Source organism: Octopus bimaculoides, chromosome 7 (assembly GCF_001194135.2).
Source record: "Octopus bimaculoides isolate UCB-OBI-ISO-001 chromosome 7, ASM119413v2, whole genome shotgun sequence".
Classification (NCBI taxonomy): domain Eukaryota; kingdom Metazoa; phylum Mollusca; class Cephalopoda; order Octopoda; family Octopodidae; genus Octopus; species Octopus bimaculoides.
In genome coordinates, this window is record NC_068987.1 from 14,258,941 (window position 1) to 14,279,689 (window position 20,749).

At 35.0% G+C, this 20,749-nt stretch overlaps 1 protein-coding gene across 3 annotated transcripts; it reads left to right on the top strand.

Moving 5' to 3' along the window:
* Positions 1–1,965: 1,965 nt before the first annotated feature.
* Positions 1,966–15,280, top strand: LOC106871138 (zinc finger protein 271). 3 transcript variants are annotated; one of them, XM_014917448.2, is made up of 3 exons: positions 1,966–2,955; positions 6,448–6,562; positions 11,708–15,280. In XM_014917448.2, the coding sequence occupies exon 3, from the start codon at positions 11,847–11,849 to the stop codon at positions 13,605–13,607; it is 1,761 nt and encodes a 586-aa protein (XP_014772934.1). In that variant the 5' UTR covers positions 1,966–2,955; positions 6,448–6,562; positions 11,708–11,846; the 3' UTR covers positions 13,608–15,280. The 3 variants fall into 3 exon arrangements, with proteins under 3 accessions (XP_014772934.1, XP_014772933.1, XP_052825220.1); XM_014917447.2 differs by lacking the exon at positions 6,448–6,562 and having other exon boundaries at positions 1,966–2,281; positions 2,371–2,955; XM_052969260.1 differs by lacking the exon at positions 1,966–2,955 and having other exon boundaries at positions 5,925–6,562.
* Positions 15,281–20,749: the final 5,469 nt, after the last annotated feature.

Consider the following 20,749-nt stretch of genomic DNA (forward strand, 5'->3'; position numbering starts at 1 on the left):
AAACGTGTATTTATGGGGAAATATTACCTTGCTTAAAACAGTTGAGGGTTGGCAACAGGAAGGGCTTCTAACTACAAAATCTGCCCCAACAAATTCCATCCGACCCTTGCTTTAACTTCCTCAGACTAACGACTCACATACTGTACTGACTGGTTAATATGTCTCCGAAGAAATCACGCAAATACTGCTGTATATGCAGCCACTATAGAGGGAAGAATGTAGACGGCAAAGTTATTTCACTACATAGATATCCTGCAAACGTAGCTATTCGTCGTATTTGGCTTCAGAGATCGAGACTTGTGAGGAAAGATTTTGTTTACACTGCAAATAGCCAAATGTGTTCCCAGCATTTCGTGTACGTTGGGCTAAACACGAATGTTTAATCTAATAATTGTTGTGTTGATGTACAGGTATTTTTAATAAAGAACTTTGCATTCAAATAATAAATACATTCAAATTGTTGTTAATGTTCTGACTGAATGTGGGAATTTCGAGTAAGCCAAGCTATGATATTTTTCTTTATATATATATATATTTATTTATTAATAAGGGTAGAAATTGATATTAATCAATTAGAACTAGTGGTCTAGCATATTAAAAAAATCCGAAGATTAAAATTATATTACATACAAAAATAAGACGAATGACCAGCAAAAGTGGACTCCTTTATGCTAGAAATAGATGCCGAATCGGCATCTATTTCTAGCATAAAGGAGTCCACTTTTTCTGGTCATTCCTCTTATTTTTGTATATATATATATATGTGTGTGTGTGTTTGATTAAATGATAAATTTACAGCATTGAATCTAATAGTCCTCTAATTATTAGACTTTATAGTGTGACTGTCCCTACCTCATCATGCTCATGGCCAAATCAGTGAATGGTTGCTGAAAACTATGACCACGTAAAACCGTATTTAACTTATTTGCAGAATATACAAGTGAATGGATGTCTAGAAGATATTGAGACCATATAATCTTAAATATTTCTTTAATTCAGGCACAGTAAGTACTTCGATAGCTGAATCATCGAGCTGCTTTATATCCATGATAAGACGTAAAACAATAACGTGGATAGTCTGCGGAAGTTTAATTGTCTACATGGAGCGCCGCCTAGCCAAGGGAGATAACCTACTTATAGGAAAGCCCTGTTCAGATATTTTATGCTTGGGGTCATTTTAATTTCGTAGTAATACCTCCCTCAGAGAAAGAATACTCATTTTCTGTCCAGACAGATTATTTAGCTTATGACTATTTATAATGCATACAAATTTGAATAGCATCTGATCTGCCTAATTTACATAGCAGGGCTTACACTGACATTAATAGTGTGTTATACAACGTGGATGCGCAATGGCCCCATGGTTAGGGCAGTGGACTCGCGGTATCGATTCCCAGACCCGGGGGGGTTGTGAGTGTTTATTGACCGAAAACACCTAAAAGCTCCACGAGGCTCCGGCAGGGGGTGATGGCGAACCCTACTGTACTCTTTCACCACATCCTTCTTCCTGTTTCTATTGTACCTGCATTTCAAAGGGCCAGCCTTGTCACATACACTGTATCATGCTGAATCTCCCCGAGAACTACGTGTCTGTGGAGTGCTCAGCCACTTACACGCTAATTTCACGAGCTGACTGTTCCGTTGATCGGATCAACTGGAACCCTCGTCGTCGTAACCGACGGAGTGCCACGACTACACAAAGTTTTTTTTTTTTTTTTTTTTCAGAATGTAAGGTATACGTTTTCAATTAAAATAATTTTGTTGTGAAAAGTTCGCAGTTTTTATCAATTTGAAGGCAGAAAAAAAGAGATTAGAATGAGTAGATGGGTACTCTTTCTCTGTAGAATGTCTAACAAGCCTATAAAATAATCATACTGATTCCCTTTCTTGCCTACAATAAAACCCTTTGCTGACGATTTGCTACGAGATTAAATGGCATGTTTATTTAGAAGTATACCTTATATTTCAAAGTATCTAAAAACGCCGAGTAGTGCAATATATATAAATATATATATATCGCGCGCGCACACACACACATATAACGCGTACGTTGGTTTACGTCGGACGAATGAGATACTTTGGTGAAGTTTATTTTTGCTGAGGTATTTAAGAAGCAGAAACATGTCGGAAGCTGACACCTGTTAGTTGTCGAAATGATTAAAATGTTATTTATTGCGCTAAGGGTGCTTTCCCCCTCGGTGCATAAATCAGAGTATTTCTAATTAAATGCTAGCACTGACTTAATTGTTTTTCATGTAGAAAACATCTCTGAGTAATTAACGTAAGCGATTTGTTTTCTCGCATATTTTATAATGTTGCCAAAAATTCTACAATCACCTGTTTTAAAAATAATTATCCTTTCTATTACAGGCTTTTTGGAATTTGGGGAAGAAAGGCTAGTCAACTGGTACTTATTTTATCGAACCCCAAAGGGATGAAAAGCAAAGTCAATCTGGGCGAAATTTGAATCCAGAGCGTAAAGAGACGAAGGGAATACAACTTAAGCATTTTGTTTGACTCGCTAACGATTCAGCCTTTAATAATTGTCTCTTGTTTTGTCTGAAACGCAGCAATTTGTGAGGAAGAGGCCAGTGCTCAACTGGTACATATTTTATCGACCTCGAAAGGATGAAAGGCAAAGTCTCGGCGGAATTTGAATTCAGAACCTAAAAGATTAGAAAAAATGTCGCTAAGCATTTGTTTGGCGCGCTATGATAATAATACCATTAATTATTTTGTCCTTCGCCTTCCAAATATTTCTTGTAAGTAGTCAGCTACGAAAGTAAGGCTGTTAGTTTAGGTCTGTGTAATTATTTGTATCACTTAGTTTGTTCTTTTCTGTCATTAATGTCTTAATGAACATTATCCAAATGTGTTGTTTTATTAATGTCCTCACATTTCTATATTTTTTCACTTCTAACTACACCAAATAGTGAAGAAAAATATTAGAAAACAGTAAGTTGTACAAATATATCTCTCCTCATGACGAACTTTAGTTTGATTGTTTTACGTGCGATAAGAAAAATAACTGTTTATGTCGTTATTCTTGAATATTCACTAAAGCTATCAAAACAAATTCTTATAATGATTACATTAAGTCTGTGTTTATTTAATAAATTATTTTCCGAATTTTATTTTATCGTACTAGTTCATAGTATATCTGTTTTGAAACACTCATAATCGCCAGTGTTTCTTCCCAATGGGTAGCAATATAAATTATAACTTTATATTTATGTTTGTTATTCCCTTAATATTTTTGTCTTCAGGAAATTTCAAATATCAAAGACTTGTGTGATAGAGCTGTCTTTCTTTAATAATTACTAACACCTTTCTTAATTATACAAACATTAAAGTTTATAAGATTGTCGTTAAATGCACCACTGTCACATTTATGTCAGTGTGTGATTGTCATGAATTTTTTGTGCAAGAACACAGTTTTAGTTCCAATGACAATTATACCAAATATGAGTGTATATAATGTAAATATATTAATGGTGAGCATAGTTTTTATTAATGGTCATCGTTATAGTTAATGAAGCAATGTTAATCTTACAGCACATACCAGATTTAAATGTCAGAAGAACTGAGAATTTCTATAGAAATGGTTAGTTTCTTTGGCGGTTGGAATTTTTTGTTATTTTAAGTAATATACCAAAATTTCGAAATTTATATAACGACTAGAGGCAGTGTGAGAAAGTATATCGAATTTACCAATTTTTGTAACGACCAAAGGTAGAATAAGAGATATTATTCAGATTTCTCGCAGCATAATTATTTCAAAATATTTTCATTGTTTGGCAGCCGGCGGATGAATTCTTTTGCAGGTGTGCTGCGGTTGGCCTGTTTGGCTTCATAGGAATTTTATTTCCATGCAGTGGAGTTTGGTAAAAGCAGTTGGGAAAAGGAATTTGATTTGTTGTAAGCAAGAGGCGAGCAAAATTTGAATGCTTTGGGCAGAACACTTCATCAGAGAAGGACGTTTTAGTTTGTTAATTTTATATTATCTAAAATAGAAATTGTTCAGTTATTTTTGTGATAGAATATTAAAAAAAAAAGTTATGAATTAAATTATTCAGTATTTTCAATGACCAGTAATTAGATATCAGAAATTGAGGTAAAATATAAGAAAGCCCTTTAGTTTCTTTCAATGGTGAGGAACTGGTCTTGATACCTTCAGACAACAACTTGATGTCCACTCAAAATCTACATTGCAAAGCTCTGTACAAACCTATAGCCATAATCAAAACATCTCCCAAAATAGCCATTTGAGAGCTGAAAGAGAAATGATACGGTCTCTTTGCTACATTGATTGTTGGATGAACAAACCCCTCTTCTGAAAGGAAGGGCTTTTTATCAGTCGATTAAGCAAAATAGAATGAGGGTAGACTGCCAGTGTTGACTACTAGTGTAACTATAACCTGCAAGTTATTGCGATGTGGATATTTAGTATTCCAATATGCAAACAGAAGAAAATAAAGTCAACTTTAGCAGGTGCAGGTCTGGCTGTGTAGTTGAGAAGCTTCCTTCCCAACCAAGTGGTCTCAGGTTCTGTCCCACTGTGCAGCACCTTAGGCAAGTGTCATCTACTAATAGCCTTGGGTTGACCAAAGCCTTGTGAATAGATTTTCTGGATGGAAGCAGTAGAAGCCCTTCATATATGCATGTGTGTGTATGTATATATGTATGTACAGGGGCATAGCTAGGGTGGGGCAAGCAGGGCACATGCCCTGGGTGCCACTTTGAGGGGGATGCAACTTTGGCCCAAATCATTTTCTAATTCAGCCATTTCTATGCGAGTTTCCACTTTTTGGTTGGGAGTAGGAGCACAATTTTGATACTTTCCCTGGGCACCATTTACCTTAGCTGCACCCCTGTGTATGTATGCATATACCCTTGTTTTGACATGATGATCATAAATAAATCTCACTGTCATGCAAGCAATGTTGTTTCTTTCCAATCTTCTGTGGAAAAATGGGAAAATAGATGTTACGTGATAATGGTGAACTATAAATGTGTTGAAGCTTGCTATTGTAGTGTTTGGATCCAAGTTTGTATGGAACTTCAGGTTGATGGCAAAATTCTGTCGAACCTCAGGTGTTTGTCAGCTTGATGCCAATGCATAGTTTCTTTTCTTGATCTTGTTCAACTGGTCTTCATGTGTTTGGGTTCTTCCTGCAATGTATGGTGTCAGGTGTTAGTTTTGTTTCTATTTTTCCTTCTTGTTTCCTAATCTTTGCAGTTTTTGCTTGCTGATAGGCTGGCAAATAACAAGATATGACCTCGAAATATTATTTACTCTGATCAGTGGTTAGAAAATTTGTAGGCTTTGGCTTGATGATGCCAATTACAGTCATTATTTTGTTGATCCTGTTACTGGAGTCCACACCCAAAACATTGAGTGTAAGCAGTAAACAGACTGATCTAGATCTTGAAAAAGACAAGTATATTTGCTCAATACCCACCTTCCTTCAAAAAATACTGTAAAGATTTGATCCAGGGGAGAGTTCCTGTGATGGAAAGGTTTCTGAATTTGCAGCTAAAATTCACCCATCAGTTCATGTGAATCATGAATGACCTCATTTTCTGTCATTTAACCTCCAGTAATCACAAAGAAAAACTTTAGTCTCTCTTTGTTTATCTTATTTCCTCTTTACTTTCTGCAATTAAGAAAAGGTATAAATATATATATATATTTATGGAGATGTACTTGTATAGCAAGTGACCTGATCTGAGATCGTGTGCTGGAACGAAAACAATTGCAGCATGGAAGGTGTTTATAAGCCATTTAAGAAACACACAAAAACCGTTAGATTCACTTCAACATTTAAATTTAATTTGCCAAAATATTTTCGTCGCTTTGAGACCGCGACCTGTTCACTGAAGCACGGAATTTTGTCAGTGAACAGGTCGCGGTCCCAAAGCGACGAAAATATTTTGGCAAATTAAATTTAAATGTTGAAGTGAATCTAACGGTTTTTGTGTTTCTTTATATATATATATATATATATATATACATAGACACACACACACACATGTAGGTATGTTGATGCAAACAAGAAAAACTAGAACTCAAATTATGAGTATATTTATATTTTCATTAATATTTAGCAGAAGTAACAGAGTGACTCAAAATTCAAGAGTTCCGCGCCTCAGACTTTGAGTCACTCTGTTACTTCTGCTAAATATTGATCAACAAGTCCTAGGGTCGATTTGTTCAACTAGAACCCTTGAAGATAGTGCTCCAGCATGGTTGCAGTCAAATGACTGAAACAAGTAAAAGAATATATATATATGTATGTATAATCATTAAATGTCTATGTTCCATGCTGGCATAGGTTAGATGATGGTTTGACAAAATCTGATGGGTCCAAGGACTGCATCATGTTACAATGCTTACCTAATGCTAACTATTTTACAACATGTACTGAGTACTTTTTTTTTTCATAGCACTGACATGAGTTATGCCACCATGCAGCTTGCAAAACTACAAACTTGAGATGGTGCTTGGCTTTATGCTATGAGATGTAGTGGTTGAAGTATGAGAGAATGGGTGGGATGCAGAGTAAGTTATGAAATTATGTACTTTGCCTAATAAATAAATAAATAAATAAAAATATTCTCATAGTTATTCATTTTTATTATTTCATCTTTTAATTTTTAAAAAATGTTAAACTAAGCAATTAATACTATAATGGGTGACAAAAAAGCCAATTACAGTACAGAAACCAAAGTTAAATTCTTGCACTGGTTACCAAACAAACAAACAAACAAACCTGTTGATGTCCAAATGAGTGCAGTGTAACTTTTGCATATTTCTTGATCTATAAATGTTTTTAGCCTTGTCACTTTAGCATTCTAATCTTCTTTTAAAACACTCCATTGGTCACAATAGCTGAGAAACACGATCGTATTGTTTCAGTGTTATTTTCTATAACGTGACTGAACCACTGTTTTCATGACTAACCTTCAACTACAAAGGAATGGAATGCTTTTCTGTCGGAACTAGCCTCATTATCTTTCAACAAGATGAACACAAAGTTGGCCTCGCCAGTATCAAAATCCTCACTGCACTCAATCTAGTGCTCTGTTGAGTTCTGGATACTGAAACTATAGGTAGCAATGCTATATACACTCTGACTGTGAGAGCATATGACCAAATGGTTCAGATGTTGCACTCATGATTATGAGAGTGTGGGTTCTATTCCTGGACTGGGTGATGCATTGTGTTCTCAAGCAAAACACTTCGTCTCACATTGTCCTGCAATCACTTCGATATCTGACATGTGGTGCACCTGTACAGGCAATGTCAATTTGATAGCAGGAGTTTGCCAATGTACTGCACATACACCTAATTACTATATACAAATTGTCTGTGCTTGTTATTCTTTAAGAAATTGCTGAACCATCTTCCTTGGACTATGAGAGACTACCATCATCTTCACCACTATCATACTGTCTGACAGAGACCAGCAAAAATAAATTTAAAGTTATATGAACTCTTCTACACACTAATTTCTGAACAAGTCTCTCTCCTTAAACCAATGGTATTTTGTTATTTTATGGTGGGTCCAAGCAAGCAAGAAATTTAATATTTTCTATTATTTTAGCTCTAGCAATTGCCATTATTTCAATTAATTTTGAAAATAATAAAGAATTTAGTGAAATAGCTATTTATTAAGCTAATCTTTGGAATAATCATCAAATTGAAATTTTGTTGGAAAGTTTTAATTTAGATAGCTGTAAATCGTAAAATTTGTAAAATTAGTACTAGGGGCAATCTTGAGCAGGTTGGTATCAAAAAGGTTTATGAATGCAAGTCTAGTATGTATTGGGTGCATATGAATGGAAGGTCAAGGAATAGAGAGTGGTATCATCAGTGTAGGAGTGTGTGTGTGTGTGAAATGAATGGTAACAAGGAATGTCATTGATGTACCAGAGGAAGAATTGGTAAGACAAACTGAATCCTGAGGTACATCGGATTTGATGTAATGTAAGTTGGGAAGAGCAACAACATATTACAATAGAATGAATTGGTAGAAAATGTCTAAGCTATGAGACAGGGTACAGATGGGATCAATAAACTGATAGCTTTAGAGGTTCTGATGCCAGAGTTGAAAGATTTGCTGATGTGAAGGGCAACAATATTGTTCAAAATAAAGGCATTCGTTTATTTGTGTAAGGAAGAAAGTGTGTGCTAAATCTGACCCTATAAAAACTCTACAAGTAATTACTCAGAATAGTTTAACCTTTTTCTTAACACACACACATATGTATATTGAAATATACTGTTTCAATTAATTGTTAAAATAACAAAGTATTAAAATAACATTGTCATTATTAGGATGATGTTTGGAATATAAATTAACAAGAAATTTTGATGGCAGGTTTTAATTTAGATGACTTTAAAACAAGGAAATTTGTGTCACAGCTAAGAGCAGTTTCAGGCAGATTGGTATCAAAAGAGTTAAGATGATAAAGTAAATGGCTGTTTGCAATTATTCCCAGTTCTCTGTAGAGAACTGGGACTGAACCTAAGCCTTGATATAAGCTAATGGAATAGATTCTATCATGACTGGTCACTTAGTTGGGTTCATTGTATTTGATGTATGTGGTAGTGAAATAAATGTAGTGAAGAACAAGAATTAGTGGTTTGTGCAGTGAGTGTGATGGAAAGGTCCCAGTTTTTGTTGAAGGCATTGCAGATAAGAAGATTTTGCATAATGGAAGTAATGTTAGTATTGTCTCTTTCATTACTCTCTCTTCTTTTACTAATTCATCCCAGCCACTGTTTGGCCATCATACTCTTTCTTTGTTGACCCTGTCATCCTAATTCACCTTCTCTGTTATTCATCCTCATAATCATGTCAGTTTAAAAGAACAGAGACAATGTGGAATAATGAAAAGATTTTAATCTTGTGGGATACAACACAACATTATTAATGTTAGTTTCACAATAAAATACACTTAGTACATTCTGTAAAGTGGATGGCAAATAAGCTGGGACACCTTAGTGTCAAGAAGATCCTTTAGTCTTTCCAAGGATTTGATAGCCTCTCTATTGCTGGTGCCTAGACTGTGAAGTGGTTGTTGTTTGGAAGGGCATCCAGCTGTAGAAATCACATAAGTGAGACATGGTCCTCTAACTTGTATATGAGGACAGTAATTCTGAGTAACAACTGACCTGGAGTGGTATAATCTGTCCAGCCCATGCTTGCCTACAGAACAGACATGGTGATGTGATTTGTGAGAGACTTTGTTGCAATTCCTACTTGTTTAAAAGATCACATAGAAGCCTTTTTTCTTGGTCATAGTCTTAGATGCTGACTGAGTGTGGTGATTCCTTTAGCCCTGGATGTTTTAAGCATTTGCTTTTTATTTGGTCATATCTTTTTGTGATTTTTTCCTTTACCCTATTAATTCTCTTGTGTCTGATGGAAAGAAGGAGTCTAAAGTGTGAATATTTTCTTATTTTATGTTTTAGTGTTTGTGTAGTTTTTGGTGGCTGCTTTTCAAAAAATGCATGACAGGTGGGTTTCCTTGCTGTTGGAGTCTAGATATGTTATCTGCAGGTTATTAATGTCAAGTAGTTGTAGCTATTGTTCACGTTGTTAATTACTTGCTATTGTATTTAACTGTTTGTTTAGTGGTTCTATGTTAGATGCAAATATTTGACAAATATGGGTGGTGTGGGGTGAAGGGGAGTGCGTGGGAGATATTTTCTTTGTTATTTCATTTCTTAGTTCTTGATGTTGAACATATTTTGGTTGTAAGCAATGTTTCCTCTGCAAATTTTGCATTTTTTCTTTATTTGCAAAGTATGTGCCCATCCACATCAGTGGCCATCACTCAATTTTTTTCAGTAAAAAAAAAAAAAAAGTCCAATTTCAATTTGAAAACCTTGTGTGCACAGTTTACAGGGAACTCTGGTCATGAGCACTGCATTGTGTTTTACACACAAGCAAATAACTGTACTCATCATTATTGTTTAACATCTGTGTTCCATGTTTGGGTGGTTCCACAAGATTTGATTAGCTTAAGGGTTGTGTTGGTCTGCAGTGTCTGCTTTGGTAAGGTTTCAATGGCTGGATACCCTTCCTAATGCTAGCCATTTTACAAAGTATATCGGTTTTTCATGACACCAGCACTTGTGGGTTAACTAAGTAACCTGCTAGATAAGACTTCTTCACATAGTGGAGGTGCAGTATTCAAGCAGAAAGCATTGTGACAGGTGTAGTGAGGCTACAGTAGGAAGGAGAGACAGGAATAGGACTCCTGTTGTACAGAAGATACATGGGTACCTTTGCAAAAACAAAAGGAGAAAGGAAAGTAGAGATGGTACAAGAAGGTGGATAGAGTATAGGAAGAAATTGGAACAGAGAATTGAGATTGGCTGGGTAGGTGGATGGTGGGGGACACCAGAAGAGGGAACAATGCTTACAACTGAAATGTGTATACTAAGCATTAAGAACTAAGAAATGAAATAATTAAAAAAAAATATCTGCCACAAACTCCTCCATAACACTCCCCTCTACATACAGTTGTCAAATATTTGTCTAACATAAAACCACTTCAACAGTAAAACACTTTAGTGTGTAATTAACAACGTCAGCAACTCTAACTGTAGCCACAACACTTCAAATTCAACAGTAACAACCTTCAGATAATATATCTATACCCAACAGTAAGTAAACCTCCTTATCAAATGTTTTTCGAAAATTACTTTCTTTGCCTTTTTTTAAAATCAATTTGGTTATTTCACTTGTATAATTGGGGTTGTATTTTGTTCCTTGTGTAATATTATTCTGAAAGTAACTGTAATTTTTGTTTTTCCAATGTATTTACTGTATTGCCTATATTGTGTTTATGTTCTTGTTGATTTCTGCAAAATTCTCAATTCTCTTTTGGTGGCACGTAAAATGCCCTATCTGAATGTGATCGATGCCAGGCCCGCTTGACTGGCTCCCATGCTGGTGGTATGTAAAAAGCACCCGCTACATTCTTGGAGTGGTTGGTGTTAGGAAGGGCATCCAGCTGTAGAAACATTGCCAGATCAGATTGGTGCCTGGTGCATCCTCCTGGCTTTCCAGCCCTCAGTCAAACCATCCAACTCATGCCAGGATGGAAAACAGACGTTAAACGATGATGATGATGACGAGTAGAAGCAAACTTTTTTTTTTTTTTCTCTTTTATGGAGTTTTCAAAATTTTATTTTGTTCATTGATATATGAGAGTACCTTTGAACACTTTTCATACTGCAGCTTTTGGGAATCCAGCAGGAAAATGTTATTACAGCTACTTCTGATAGAACCATATGGAGGAAGTGCCTGAGGATTCTACCTCTGCAACCCTTCCAGGATTAGTGGGCTGGCAAACTAGATGGATTGATGTGTGAATATGCCCTGATGGTGATCACACGATCACAGACACATACTTCTGCACAGTTTCTATCTATCAAATTCACTTACAAGCATTAGTTGGCTCAAGCTGCTGCATAGTGGGACTGACCCCCACCCAAAATCACATAGTTGCAAAGCAAGCTTCGTAACCACACCATCATACCTTGGCCTATGTGTCTTGTCTTTAGATGTTATGCTGCCTTCTTCCTGCTTTTACATACACTGTCTTTGTCTAAGTCACTTATCTACAATGATTTCTTCGTCGATGTTTCTTTGTCCTCCTTATATATTATACTATTTTGTTATTTCAGGGTTTTTGTCACCAGTAATGCATTAATGAAGGATGGCATTATCAAGAAGATATGCAACGTCAGTTATATAACCTTGAAGTTGTTTATGAAATTATAAACAAAGGATTTCAATTTGCATTTAAGGGCAACAGACAGCATTATGGCTGAGATATGTAAAAATGAAATTCAAGCTGATGAAACACAATCTGAAAATAAAGATATACGTCGTGAGACAGAGTTAGATGTAACGAAGAAATTGTACACCTGTGATGTATGTTTACTAATATTCTCCGATATTGGAAGTTTGACTAATCACAAACATGTACACTCAGAGAAAAAACCATATCTGTGTAATGCCTGTGGCAAAACATTCTCACGGAAGACTAATTTAACCCGTCACAAACATATACACATAAGAGAAAAACCATGCCACTGTAATATCTGTGGTAAATCATTTTCATCGATTGAAAATTTATCTTCTCATAAAAGCACTCATTCAGTTAAGAGACCACACCAGTGTAATGTCTGCGGTAAACGGTTTCCCAGAGGAGCAACATTAACTCGCCATAAACGTATTCACAATGATAAGAAACCATATCAATGTGACACTTGTGGCAAAACCTTCTCACAGAATGGGAATTTAGCTTCTCATAAACTTGTTCACTCGGGAGAGAAACGATATCATTGTGATATTTGTAGTAAAACATTTTCCCGGAGTGAATATCTGAAACGACATATACGTGTTCACACAGGGGAAAAACCATATGAATGTGATATCTGTGGCAAGGCATTCTCTGGGAGTGCAAACCTCACTTGTCATAAACGTAGGCACACAGGTGAGAAACCATACCATTGTGATATCTGTAGTAAATCATTCTCAACAAGTGGAACTTTATCTTGTCATAAGCGTATTCATTCAGGTGAGAAATCATATCAGTGTGATATCTGCGGTAAAACATTCTCTCAAAATGGACTGTTAGTTAATCACCGAAGTGTTCACACACGTGAGAAACCGTACTACTGTGACATCTGCGGTAAAAGATATTCTGTAAAAGGAGATTTAACACGTCACAGTCGGGTTCATACTGATAAGAAATCTAACCAGGGTGATAAAATCTGTGATAAAAAGATCACTGTCAGTGAAAATATAATTTCTCCTGAACTGATTGAGATAGAGAAACCACATCAGTGTGATATCTGTGGTAGAAGGTTTTCAGAGAATAGATATTTAATTATGCACAAGCATATTCATACAGGTGAGAAACCATATCAGAGTAATATCTGTGATAGAAAGATGGATGAAAATGAAAACTTAAATTCTCACTCGGAGAAATCGTACGAGTGTAATATCTGTGGTAAGATATTTGCACAGAAGAGATATTTAATTAGGCACACACATATTCACACAGGTGATAAACCATACCACTGCGACACATGTGGTAAAGCATTCTCTCAAAATGAGTATCTGACACTTCACAAACGTATTCACACAGGAGAAAAACCATATGTGTGTGATATTTGTGGTAAAGCATTCTCTACGAGTAAAAGTGCAACTCGTCACAAGCGTATTCACACAGGTGAGAAACCATATCACTGTGATGTCTGTGGTAAGACATTCTCCGAAAGTTCAAAATTAACTCGTCACAAAGATACACACACAGGTGTGAAGCCATATCACTGTGATATCTGTGGCAAAACCTTTTCAGTGAAAACAAATTTAACTCGTCACAATAATATACACAGAGGAGAAAATGCTTGTCACTGTGATGTGTGTGGTAAAACATTTTCAACAACCGAAGATTTGTCATCTCATAAATCTATTCATTTAGATGAGAAACCATATCATTGTGATGTCTGTGGTAAAATATTTTCTGAAAGCAAAGCATTATCTGTCCATAAACGTAGTCACATGGATGAGTAAGCATAATACTGTGATATCAGTGGTAAAATATTCTCTCAAAGCAGGCATTTAACTTATCACACATTTGAAAAAAAAAAACCACATCACACCACTGATGTCATTTAGTAAAATGTTTCTCCGAATGAATGTTTGAAATACTCCAAAGATATTCATAAAAGAAAAAACGAAAATTTGTGAATGTTATACCTTTGATAAAACATTCTCTGGAAGTCAAAAATCTTGTTATGAACGTATACTTCATGTAATAAAACTACCAATGTGATATCTGTGATAAATCATTTTTGATAAATTAAAGTATGTCTTGTCAAAAATGTACACTCAGGTCAGAAACCTTACCAGAGTGATATTAATTATTAACTGAAAGTCAACTATTTACTCCTCAGGGTCTCTACTAACTTCATGAAATCTTTGCATGGCTTCCAACTTCACACTGTTTATGCTTAACAAAACTCCCTATAAATTTTCCTTTCTCATACTTCCTGTTTCACATAGATACAACCATTCTATCACATAGATACAAATCATTGTATCACATAGATAGAATAATTCTAAAATCACACTCTTCTGCAGTTGATTCTGCTCTTTACTTCTTTAAAACATGTGGATATAGCAACATCCATGCATATCCTAAACATCTTATACCAGGCTTGAACAAGCTTCTTAACCCTTTTGTTACTATGCTTCTATTAAACTACACTGCTTTTGTTTCAATTAATTCATTAAAAAAAAGCAATGAAGAATTTAGTAAAATAATTTCGTTATTATTAAAACTTTTGTTTGGAACTTAAATTTTAATTTTTAGGTTTTAATTTAGATCACTTTAGAACAAGAATCTTTTACAAGGTGTGACAAAAAAAAAAAAACCTCCCAGATTTATCACTCTTGATAAATGTTTTAACAGCAAGCACACAGTGTGCACCAGTTCAAATCATAATGGTAATTGAAAGAAAAAAATAAAACATTAGCTACATGAAGACACTTACTGTCTGCTTAGTTTCACTAATAGCATGCCATTGGCTGTATAGAAATATGGGGGATCATTCTGTTGCATCCTGTATCAGAAAACCAAGGGACAGTCTAAGGTGGCCGGTATCAAAAGGATTAGATCAAGTTGTTTCAAATTTAACTCTTTCAATAGGGATATGACAATTCAGTTTCTTTCAACATCACAAAGACACATCTGTAATCATAAGTAATACATAAAAAAAAAAAAATCACAGCCCCTACTTCATTTCACAATCGACAGTGATCTCTCATGACAGCTTGCTGTATTAAACATGTTATGCAATCAGCAACTTGCTCTCTGGAGGTCTATGCTGTTCCTGAAAACATCAACTTAAAGATATTAGAAGGATCATATTTGATTGCATAAAAGATGCACAGGCATATCAGCTGCACCTCAGTTTCAGCAGCACATTCAAGGAAAAAAAAAATGTTTTTAGTGGATTAAAACTTATGGGTGGGGAGACAACTTTGCACATAGGACCTGGGGTGATTTTCTTTTGTAACATATTTTTTTAGAAAATAAGTGTCTTACATGCCATCAGGTATGGTGAATGTCTCATTTATCTAGAAGGTTCTGACTGATTTTAAAAGAAGCCGCAATCATATATCCATATCCTCTTAGGAGATCCACTGCTTTGACAGAAGGGTTACTGCTATCTCTAGTTTTGGGCATCTACCATTGACAAGGCCAGAGAAGACTGAAATCACATAACCTGATTGTCCCAGTGACGATAGTGGATGATTATCTCCTGCTAGTAATATAAACAGGAGTGCTTGTATGCACCATTAGTCCACGAGAGCTTATCACCTAGTAAATAATAATGTTCTTACACAACATTCACTTTTAAGTGGGGATAAATATTACCTGTTGGAATGAATAGTGCTTCTGTCACTAATTATTGTTTTATTGTAACATCTTGGTAGAATTATTCTATAGGCAAAGGTATGGCTAAGAAGTTTTTAGCCTTGTGAATGGATTTACTGGATGGAAACTAAAAGAAACCTCCTCTGTGTGTGTGTGCATCTATGCATGGGTGTATGTTTTTACTTGAGTCTCCTTGTCTTGGCATTGCATGATAGTTGTAAACAAACGTTAGTGTCATATATGCAGTGTCTTTCAATTCCAATCTTCTGTAAAAATGTGTGGCCATGAAGAAATTTTAGCTTCCTTGGAAACAAGAAGGGCATCAGAATATCGAAAAATCTGCCTCAATAAATTCCATGTGAACCTTGCAAGCATGTAAAAAATAGAAGCTAAATAATAGACAAATGTAATATTTTACCATTCTTTGACTTTTAAAACATTCTGCTTTATCATATACCAAATGTTACATATAAATAACTGAGAAAGTTTTTGATAGAAATATTTAAATTAAATTTCATAAATATAATTTTTCCCCAATGACATTTTTCCATTTTATTTTCTTAGATTGAAAGAAGTTGGAAGCTTTTTTTTTTTTTTTTAATAAACTTTGTACTGGAGTCCACTGCAACATTGTGTTAAGGCTTAATACAAATACTGTTTGACATGATAATCATTACCTTGGCCAGTTCTTAGTGTAAATGATAATTATTCTGTTATCATTTCTAATTGTACTTTGTTAGAGTAGTAGTGTTTGAAAATGTGTTGTTGCATTTCCAATTGTTTTACTGTTCTAATTAAGCTAGTAATAAACATAATTATTGCCATGAGGGGGTGCTGAAAAGTTCCTGGCTTTAAGGATATCGGGGGAAAAATCCTGATTGGAAGCCCAACTTCCTGAGTTCTTTTACAGGGCTTAAAAAAACCGAAGGGACCACTGCAATATGTGTGTGAATCTTAGAAGGGAATATGTTGCATAAAATAATAATCAACTGATCCTCCTGTATTTTCTTTTACTCAAAGCCAGGAACTTTTAAGCACCCACCCCTTGTATATTGTTGATGATAAATACCTGTAGTTTGAAAAAATGATTTCATTTCCATATAACAGTTGTCCTGATTCTTTTTCATCGAACATTATATATAAAGATTTAAATTGCCAAAAGAAAGAATATATATTAAAAAAAAAATTCATGTAAAATATAAAGAAAAAGGAAAACATGAAACTCCTTTCAATATATATATATCAATGCTTTGTTTCAATTCTTTTTTATTTTACTCTCTTTACTCTTTTACTTGTTTCAGTCATTTGACTGTGGCCATGCTGGAGCACCACCTTTTTAGTCGAGCAAATCGACCCCAGGACTTATTCTTTGTAAGCCTAGTACTTATTCTATTAGTCTCTTTTGCCGAACCGCTAAGTTACGGGGACATAAACACACAAGCATCGGTTGTTAAGCGATGTTGGGGAGACAAACAAACAAACACACACACACATATACGACAGGTTTCTTTCAGTTTCTGTCTACCAAATCCACTCACAGGGCTTTCGTCGGCCCGAGGCTATAGTAGAAGACACTTGCCCAAGGTGCCACGCAGTGGGAATGAACCCGGAACCATGTGGTTGATAAGCAAGTTACTTACCACGCAGCCACTCCTGCGCCTGAAAATAATTAAAAAAAAGAATTTTAATTTGATGTTTAAATTTGGAAATTTGATGTTTAAATGTTGAAAAGATGGAACCATTTGTAAGCTTTTCTGTTACTTGGGACTCTGTATAAAACAATATTTATGTATTTTTTGTAGCACATATATTTTATTAATATAGAATTTTATCAGGAGTCTCTACTCTATAGAGTGTGGTTAATGTTGAGAAAACAGAACTCTCCAGAAAAACAGTTGAAACTGTGTGAGGTGTATTTGGGTCCTGGATTGGGAGTTTAGTGAAATATTTAGGGTACTGGTAAATGCTTACAAGCACTCTCTTTGGAAACTACAGAAAGTAGCATTCATTATGAGACAGGATATCTTTCGAGGAATTCAATTTGTTGGAAAGCTGCAGAAAAAGTATGAACAATGTGAAGTTGGTGACAGGAAGTGCATCTGGGTGTAGAAAATCTACCTCAGCAAATTTCATCTGTCCCATGTCAGCATGGAAAAGTAAATATTAAAACCATGGACTATATATATATATATATATATATATATATATACACATTTATATATTCGTTTTGTAAGATTCTTGATGTGAAATCGTGTGTTGAAACAGATATTGTATTTGAGGATGGTCATGTTGCCAGTTTAGCCAATAAAAATGGCTGATCGTTAGTAAGGAAAGACACACAAATAAGAAAGAAGAAAGCAAAGGACCACTGATGAGGTCACAGAAGTGTGACGAAAGAACACTCTGGGCGAAATACGATTAATGTAAAATAAAGCTGAAGCAAATTAACACCAAATATATGGTGCGTGTGTTTTTATTGGCTAAACTGGCAACATGACCATCCCCAAATACAACAATATATATATATATATATATATATATATATATATATATATATATATATATATATATATATTTATATAAAGGGCATTATTACAGAAAAATAATAACGCCACACAGTGGACTTCTCAAAATAACCACATTTAGTACCTAATGCGAGGAAAAACAACCAACAGAAGATGACCAACTTTCTTTTAAATAGACTTAACTGTGTATCGAAACGAATAATTATATTCGTGGGAATAGAAATTTCCCTTATGAATTTTTTTACACACTGGTCTCTTGATAAGATTCTTGTAAAAGAGTTTTATCCGTTTTTGAATTTACTTATCATTCATATATATATAATCCAAGAAAGTTAGGGGTTGTGAATCCAATCCACTAAGGGATGTATATATAATCGAAATATATATACGTTATATATATATATATATATAATCCAAGAAAGTTAGGGGTTGTGAATCCAACCCACTAAGGGATGTATATATAATCGAAATATATATACATTATATATATATATAATATTTAACAGAAGCAACAGAAACCAAGGACAGTTTTTCGTGCATTTCTGGAACAAATTATAAAAACAATTACGATGTTATGTAGATAATTCATATTTTTCAAATAATTTGCCCGTTATGTCGTTCAGTATATAAATACATAAACAAATCAGGGAATTTTTTTTATGGAATATGTATACACGCAATCATGCTCACAAAACGTACATTCCTAAATGAAATGGTTGTGTATCTTTATTGTTGTAGAAGAGGGAAGGGCAAAACAAAAGTGCAACAATCTTGCACGCACACACTCGTATACAACATAAATATACACATAAATATAAGTGTGTCCGCGCACAGACACATATATATCTTATCTTTTACTTGTTTCCGTCATTAGGCAGTGGCCACCCTGGGACGCTGCCTTATATGTAATATATAACGTCCTGTAACTAATTATATATGTATGTATTAGCTACAAGACGTTTTTTATAATTGATAGAGTGTTAAAATGATAAAACTGTGGACTCATGTCTCTGCCACTACAGGTGAAACTTCAAAGTTACTGTCAATGACATTAACTATGCGTGTGTATGTGATCGTGTACATAGTTGTATTTGTGCGTGTGTATCTTCTGGAGTTGGCGTAAAATGGGAGGGGGTATGATAGAAAGAGACACAAAGAGATAGAAGATACTGACTCATTTTCCGTATGTGCAGGGCTTTAAACCAGCTTTAGGCAGTCGCAGTAATTTGTACTAAATTTGTGTCCTAGAAAAAATTTTTATTGACTCTTCAATGTCGTTTAAGTCTTAAGAGAGGCTTTTGTGTTGGAGTTCATCGCTAGCCTTCTGATAAATTTGAATTTTTCAGGGTATAAATTTTGTACTTCCGCACCAATTGTCTCAAGTTAGCGATGCAAATTTAGTATTACACACACAGACACGCCACAAAAAGAGTAAAGAAAACTATTTTGTACATCAACATGTTGATATAAAAGGCAAATACCACGATACAAATAACCCATGAAGTTGTTGTCATGGGGCTGCTGGTACCTTTAATGGGTCCGAGCCATTTGAATTAATGTTGTAATTGAGAAATTTTGATCACTAATTTTCGCTATTTGAACGGCAGTATTATTAATCTAGTGGTTTTAAAACATGTATGTACTTGTACATATATTTATACATTTTAGGCAGTTCCGCGAGTAAAATATTCACTGTGGTGGTAGGTATTAATAAACTATTGTCAACGAAAGGCCTTAATACTATGATAAAATACACATCAGTTTTCTGGTGTACATTTTATTATTGCATTAAGTTAGGAAAACTCTAAAGCGATTCTTGTCCAGAATTATGGCTCATCTGACGATTTCGCTTGAATTTCTCGAATTCGACTTTATTTTAACCTTTTGAGCTTGTTACATTCTGAAAAAGGAATTTTTGTAAATGAAACTTTGCAGAAACACAGTTTAGAAAAATTTGCACTGCTGATTTCCTCTACAAAATAACTGCGAAATGAGCCCGGCGATTGGAGTGACCAGTGCAGCGAGTGTCACCGGCCACTCTCTTGCAATTACGACAACGCTTTTGCAATTATATTCGCGACAAAACTTTTGCTTCTCGATAATTTGATATTTCATGCATTTATTTTGCAAAAGAAAAAGTGTATATACATATGCGCAGCACTATTCGTGTGGCAAATTTCTACAGCCGGATGCCCTTCCTGCCGCCAACCCCCACTTGTTGCCAAGCGAGGTAGTTTTTTCCCCCTCTCACTCTCTGGGAGAGAGGCACAAGCACTTACACAGACGTATTCACACACGGCAGTAACTTCCGCCTACCAAATTCAATCACAAGGCTTCGGTCAGCCCGGGGTTATAGCAGAAGACACTTGCCCAAGGTGTCACGCGGTGGGACTGAACCCGAAACCATACAGCTGGGAAGCAAGCTTCCTAACCACACAGCCATGCCCGCGCCTACATTTTCGATGGACAATTAAGCATATTTAAATCTACGCGCCGTGACAGCTTATTGGCTAACTAGATATATGTAATATAAATTATGAATGTATATATCTACAATTATGAGCGTAAACGCGTATAAATAAATATACATAATGCATACTTCTGTCTAAATGTATTCGTGTAAACTCACACACATGTGTGTGTGTATATATATATATATCTCTCTCTCTCTCTCTATATATATATATATATATTCTGAACACACACACACACACACACACACACATATATATATATATATTGCATAT